Source organism: Sebastes fasciatus, chromosome 8 (assembly GCF_043250625.1).
Source record: "Sebastes fasciatus isolate fSebFas1 chromosome 8, fSebFas1.pri, whole genome shotgun sequence".
NCBI classification, from domain to species: domain Eukaryota; kingdom Metazoa; phylum Chordata; class Actinopteri; order Perciformes; family Sebastidae; genus Sebastes; species Sebastes fasciatus.
The window spans coordinates 10907732-10915361 of NC_133802.1; the positions used below are offsets into that span (position 1 = coordinate 10907732).

General features: G+C 41.1%; 1 protein-coding gene across 1 annotated transcript; it reads right to left on the reverse strand.

The window, feature by feature from the left end:
* Window positions 1-5355: 5355 nt before the first annotated feature.
* Window positions 5356-6922, reverse strand: LOC141772064 (N-acetyltransferase family 8 member 3). The gene is made up of 2 exons (XM_074642729.1): window positions 6815-6922; window positions 5356-6284 (listed from the first exon to the last, which is right to left on the reverse strand). The coding sequence occupies exons 1-2, from the start codon at window positions 6831-6833 to the stop codon at window positions 5533-5535; spliced, it is 771 nt and encodes a 256-aa protein (XP_074498830.1). The 5' UTR covers window positions 6834-6922; the 3' UTR covers window positions 5356-5532.
* Between the last annotated feature and the right edge of the window lie 708 nt (window positions 6923-7630).

Genomic DNA, 7630 nt, shown 5'->3' on the forward strand with positions numbered 1-7630 from the left:
GACTGCAATGTAAACGCATCCGCATAAATATGCTGCGCTCAGAGCTAATGTAGCCGATGATGATGACCGACAGATGAAGAATAAGGAATATAATGGTGAAACTGCATGTGACCTCTCAGGTCACTAAGTGGTGAGACGCTTAATCTACCACTGGCCTTTATAAACTGACAGAGGAGAAACACAACAAGATTTAGTATCCGCTCTGACCACGCCATCTAGTTTATTGAATGATGACTCTGTTTTACGGGTCAAACGCCCCGACATCTGGTTTCTTCCCAAAGGCTCAGAGAAGCAGTGAAGACCAACCAGTAAGAGACTATGAACTGATGAGAATCAGTCTGCCATTCAAATGTACATGATTAATATGCTATGTTTAACTAACCACCTGAAAGAAGGTTGTGTTGTACATGTTGAAGCTGGCAAGCATAAACTGGAGAAACAAAACTACGACACAGACTACGGTTTATGAACCCATCCTCCCTAGTTTTATGACTATCTACATCCCTGAGATGCAGACATCCAATTGTGAATAAGACTAAACTGAATAATTTAATATGAATATGAGATTGAATTCTGATATTAAAACTAGGGCTGTCAATGGATTAAAATATTTAATCTCAATATAATCCCATGATTGTCCATTGTTAATCACAATTAATCGCACATTATTTATCTGTTCAAAATGTACCTTAAAGGGAGATTTGTCAAGTATTTAATACTCTTATCAACATGGGAGTGGGCAAATATGCTGCTTTATGCAAATGTATGTATATATATTGTTGAAAATCAATTAACAACACAAAATAATGACAGAAATTGTCCAGAAACCCTCACAGGTACTGCATTTAGCATAAAAAAATATGCTCAAATCATAACATGGCAAATTCAAGCCCAACAGGCAACAACAGCTGTCAGTGGCCCTGTTCAGACCTGGTATTAAGATGCGTCCTCAGTGATCGGATCACAAGTGGACAGCTTTAAGTACGCCTGTTCACACCTGGCATTAGAATGCGTCTCCACGTGCGTCTTCAGTGGTCACTTGTGATCCGATCTCACTTCCCCGCCCTGTATGCAAATAAACACGTAGTAAACACATGGATGAAACAGCAGCAGTTGTGACGTAATATTACATGAATGTCAGTAGTAATATCCTACATATTCGTGAATTCTGGTACATTGTATTAACATCAGAATAAAAGGTTATTGTACCGGCAGTCCCCGGGGACCTCCGAGCAGCTGCTTTTGCCAGACAACAGCGGGGCACATAGCTCCAGAGAGCCGGGGAGGATAGAGAACAGGCGGGCGAGCAGGCGGGTGTCAGCTCCGCGCAAAGCAGAGGAACAAAAACACAGACACATCTCTGACAATATGATAACAATGCACTTTGCATGCCTAGTCTGATAGAATGTAGATATGTAGCCTATAGATAAGGTATATTTTAATAAAATACAGTTGTACCGACAGAATACAGTAGAGCACAGAGGCCGTTTCCATGCTGACTAGCGCCCGTGTCTGCCTGTTTATTCACCTGAGGAGCGCGGAGATCCCGCGAATCCCAGCAGGACGTCAGGTGAGTAGGCGGTCCTTAATGTGGCCCAGGAGACATTCACTACACACTGCTATAAGAATGTGGCCATATGTGTATTTTGAGTTATTAATTATATATACATATTTTGATATTAATTAGTGATTGATTATTAAATCTGCTACAAGCAATAATGCTACATTAGTGATGTAGAATAAAAAGTAAGACAGACTGCTTATGTCGGGCAGGAGGGGAGGTTGTCTGTGGTGATGTTTGTGATGTGTTTTTTACACTGATGTTACGTTGTTTCCGTACGTTTTGTACTTAGTTTTTACGTACTTATTTTTAAGCACAACCATGATGTTTTTCCTAATCATAAGTAAATGGGTTTGTTGCCCCCTTTTGGTACTGCACCTTCATACAGGTGTAATATTGATGCTTCGGCGAGGCACTGACACCCTATCCTCGGCGGACAGGCGGGTCGACAACGTGCTTTGGCGCGATACCAGGTAATTTACAAGTTAAGTATTCACCCCCTCTAATAAGGCTCACTGGAATCATCAGTGATGCAGCCATTTGGTTTTAGATGTCACATCATTAGTAAAATGGAGATCACCTGTGTGCAGTCGAGGGGTTTCAACTGATTGTAGTAGAAATACACATGTATCTGGAAAGCCTTTAAAAGCTGAAGCTACACAGGAATGGCTTAAACACAACAACAATGTCAATGTCCTGGAGGGACTCAGACAAATCTGAGCCAGATCTCAATCCAGTTGAGAATTTGTGGCTGGACTTGAAAAAGGCTGTTCACTCATGATGCCCATGCAACCTGACAGAGCTTGGGCAGTTTTGCAGAGAATTGGAGTGCCCAGACGTGCTGTATTTGCTGCCAAAAGGTGCATCTACTAATTACTGACTTGGACAGGCAGAATACTTATGCAGAGAGAGAGAGATTTGTTTTACAAAAAGGGTTTAATTCTCTTGATCAGTGCCAAAAAAAAGCCACATTGAATCTACTTTGATTCAATGTTGTGAGGCAGTAAAACATGAAAACATCTGAGGGGGTTAATACTTTTTATAGACACTGGAGCTGCAGCAATTGTGACTTTTTAGAGCATTTGCAAAGCTTTTTCCTCTAACATACCACCAAAATGGCAACTGACTCATCCGTGGAGCATGTGTATGAGTGGAATTACAATCAAGCTGTCATTACCTTGAGGCCAGTTGTACTGGTAATTGTGCAAGGATGACAACAGGTTGGCCAGCATTAAGGCTCATCTTCCTCTGGCTAGTTCAGCACCTGCCTGTTGGCCACCTGCCTAATTTTTTTCTGACGGCCTCAGCAGGAATGATTGATGCCCAAAGGCCTTTGACGGTGTGTGTGTGTGTGTGTGTGTGTGTCTCAGTGCCAAACTGCTCTATTCATACAGTACTCCCTCTTGGAACTCATTTAGACCACACCTGTCATTGCACACACTGGTTGCTTGGTGTTTACCCTTATAGGCTTACCGTGGACACATGCTCTTTCAAGATAAGCAGCAGGTACTGTGTGGTGCTGATAATATTTTGGGAATTCTAATCACCTTTTGGGGGATTCCTGAGGCGATGCTTGTGGCTGACTAAGGGTTTATTAAGAAAATATCCTGCTGGTATGAGGCGGTAGAGTCGACTGGAAGCTCCTTGTTTATATTAGGGCTGTGTATTGACAAGAATCTGGCAATACGATACATATCATGATACAGGGGTAACGATTCAATATATTTCTATACTGTAAGCAAGGCGATATATTGCGATTTTTTCAAACTTAATTTTAGGAGATCATAGTATAATCACACACAACCATATGTAAAAAATCTGAGTAAAAAAATGTCATTGTATGGCCATTATGGGGACTGAAATCATAACACATGAATATGATTGGACTCATTGGATCCACAAAAGTCTCAGCTTTCCAGTCATATCCAATTTATACAATTCTAAGACTACTTAGGGACCCTAGTATGCAGAAATATTAAAATACACCATTTTTAGAATAGTCGAAAATAACACAGTTATACTGCATGCAAAATATGACATGGTTTTTGCCCAAAACTGCATGTGATTATCATAAAGTGGGCATGTCTGTAAAGGTTGAGACTCGTGGGTACCCATAGAACCCATTTTTATTCACATATCTTGAGGTCAGAGGTCAAGGGACCCCTTTGATGACACGTGTCTCATGTTCACAACGTTCAGTTTCATTTTCACTTTACAAATGTAGTAGTTTTAAGCTCAACCATCTAGTTTTTCCCTGAACATAACTAAGTGGTTTTGTTGCCTAAACCTACAGTAACGCCAAGGGGCGTGACAGAGCGGCAGTATGTGACGAGATGGGATGAGAACATGTTGGTAAGCCTGTATGGTAGCCTTAGCCTATACAGAAACGACCCACCTGTCTTACCCTGTATGGGCTATATCACTACAACAATTCATTTCCTTTCATTTCATTTCCATACACGGTCATTCTGCTTGAATTTTACTCAGTAATTAACCCAATACTTTAGAGTAATTACTGATAATTTCACAACTACAACTTGTTAATTCCCATATAATTACCGACCAAACCTCTTTATTCTGCTTTAAATGTGCTAAATAAGAGATAGGGAGCATTTCTATTGCCTCTGCATGGCTCTCAACACGGGCGACAGCTGAGCCGACAGCTTGTAGCTAACGGTGCTAACAGCGCAATTCAAAGAGTATAGAACGAAAGAGTTTACAACAGCCGCTACTGCAATTTTGGACTGAAAATGTTTATTATATTTATAATATTTTATTGTTCAACACGGGCCATTTTGGTAGAATATGACAATATAATACAAATAATTTTGTTTTACTTTAGTACAGCACATTATAGATGGACGTTTTACTGCCGTCCCGCAGTCACTCTCAGTCCAATATGGCGGAAGCGTAGCTCTGCTGCTGGGCGCTGAATGGAACGGACAATATACTTGGCAATATACGTTCCATATAGGGGATTACCAACCAAACCTCTTTATTCTGCTTTAATTTTACTCTGTAATAACCCAATACTTTACAGTAATTCCAGGTAATTCTACTACTACAACATGTCATCATATTGATTTTACTAATTTTTCTTAACTGTTATTTTCTGGTAATTTCTTCACATTACAACGTGATTAACAGCCTGTAAATTAAAAGGTTACCAGCTTTTTCTCTATTGTTTGGCGTCGATAATCTTTTGCCTTGTGTACGATGACCTGAATGCATATGCTGAACTCTTTATCCTCTTTCTATGCCATGCACATGCACATACACACACACATATACACACACACACACAGCTCTTTCAGCTCCAAAGAATTTTAAACCTCCCAATGTCCTGATACTATTGCATTTTTCATTGGTATTTTAAGCAAAGAGTTGTGAGGTCTTAGAAGTCAGCTGGCATTAATTCCTCTGAGGCAGAGGGATTCAGCTTCTCCCTGGAAAGAGGCTTAAAAAGAAAGTTCTCCTGCTTCCAAATGACTTAATTTCTCCTTTCTCACATATATTTTTTTTATATTCCTTAGTGGACAGGAGAACAATAATTGAATGTGAATACAGTGTGTTCTGTTTAACGTCTGATAATTAATTTCATAATTATTGAGATGTATTGTTCTGTGTGCAAATTATAAATGGATCTGACTAACCGGAGAAGTTGACTAATTGTCTCATTGTTTTCCATGGTTGCGGGTAATGGACTTCCAGGAGTGCAGGTGGATACATAATACATCAAGGCAAAAAGAAAATACAAGGAAACTGAGATCATTAATGCTGCTTTGTGGAAAAAACATGAAATTTAATGTATCTTTTTCAAACTACCATGATAGCCAGCTGGAGATATGAGTATACCGAATATCACACAACGGAAAGATTATTTTGCATCAAATGAGACAAGAAGCATAAATTAACTGATATATTCTTAATGTACAGTGGAGGTTGTGTCAGGTGCCGAGGTCTAAAGTTCATTAAATGAACTTCTCCATTCGCATCACATTTATTCTGGCGAGTTTGGAGCACAAACGAAAAGCATGTGTGTTACTGTGGGATGCAGTTTGAACAAAACCGAATTTTTGGCACAGGGAAACGGCTGCCTTCTGTGGCGAGCTGACGTCCAGAACGAGGCGGGCGTACCCTCGCTCTTTGCAGAAATCGAGGGCCTTCCTCGTCAACTGGGAACCCAGGTTTTTGCGACGCCACAGAAACACCACAATCATGTGGGACATCTCGCCGTAACTCCCGTCGCCAGCATCTTGGGCAAACTCGGAGCCTCCTCCCATTGCTCCTCCGTTCCGGTAATCGAACCGCTCGTCTTCCTCCTCTCCCCTTTTCCCCGTCACCGCCACCATCCCCACCACCTTGGACTGGCCGCTGATGTCCGCCTCTGCCACCCAGAAACCGTTATCTGGGTTTTCCAGGTAGTTGGCTCGAATGTCAGCCATGTCTGCGTTCAGCCTCCTTATCATGTAGCCTTCGTAGATCTCGTGGCAGCAGAAATACATGAGGCCCAACCATGCGCTGCCAAAGAGTAAAGCCTGGAAGTAGGAGCTGCCTCCCAGCACATAACCAGCCATGGAAATGCTCAGAGCAATGCCGACATGGTCTGAGTGGATCATGGTCTTGAAGAAAGCCGGGTATATGTGTTCACGTATCCCGTCGCGAAAGAGCGACATGACCACATGTTGATCTGAGGGTCTATATTCCCTGATGGAGAATTGAACTGCATGTTAGAAAGGGAGATAAAGAAAGAGGGAGAATGAGAGCTCAGTGAGACTAATCCGCCTCTTGTTGCAATGAGAAATTCCTGCTGGATTTCACAATTGGCTCAATACGCTCACGTAACTTGTTGTTGAGCAAAAAAAAATTAAATAAATAATGCACCTCTTACAGAATCTAACTCCTTTTCTAATTTAACTTTATTCCACATGAACATAAAGCCCGGCACTTGCGCATGACAACCCGAGGTAAAAAAATCATTATCAAATTATCATAGCATTGTTTTTTTTAAGAGTTCAAGAAGCAATACAATTAAGTGTCAAAAGTGGTAAGTAGCGAAAATCAAAGCAAGGTGAGAATACTGAGGCAACAAATAAAAGGCCTGTAGTTTCAGTGAAATGTGTTACGTGTCATCCAGGCATAGTGCCATTCATTTGCACCCTAGCTGTCTTATTAGTGCTCTTGTTCGCAATCAACTCAACTACTTGATAAAAAAAGGTATAAAATATTAATATAATCAGAACATCAACTTACAGTTATTTTTCTGGGCCATGCCGACTCGTTCCCCCTCGTCTCTCACGCACTCACTGAAGGACTTAACGCTGCTGCTCCCACTGAACTTAAGCTACAGATTGTGATAATCAGCCATTCACAAAAGGGATTGAAATTAGTCTGAGCATGCTCACCTACACACACCCCATCACACACACACATACACACACACTGGGAAAACTTGTAGACCTTAAATGACTTTGAAATGTAACTGCTAAACTATTGATTATATAAGAAATGTAACAGTTAGATTGAGATAACGGTGATTTGAGGAAGCATGCTTTCCGTTTTAATTGAAATTAACCACAGTGTTGCTTTGATTATGAAATGTGGAGTATTTTTTTCAAAAACGTAATTAGCTTAGTCAACAGAGTAAAGAACTCTATCATTGGATTTCTCAAGGAGGATGAGCACAGATCCTGAATATATTAAGTCAGTATACTGAGTGGAATGTGAATTCAGCGCTCATTCGAGCACTTCATAGATATTTCCAAGAATAAAATGTTCTTATTAGCCTCTTTTTGGGTGCTTGAGTTTTAGGTGGCGTTCTCTCGGGAGGAAACCGCCCTGGATCTCCGCACGGCCTCTTCCCCGGAACATAAGGTGAAAGTAAAATTAATACTGGCTAGCCCCCCGACATAAAAGTGTCCTATGGCGTCGGTGACAGTGTCTTGTGCAATAACCCGGTGGCCCTCTGACATGATTACATTTCCTTGGCAGGAGAGGGGCCTTTACACCTGTTTAAATCAATAGCGCTGCCTCATGAATCTGTGAGCGCTAGAAGGTCAAGGAACTCTG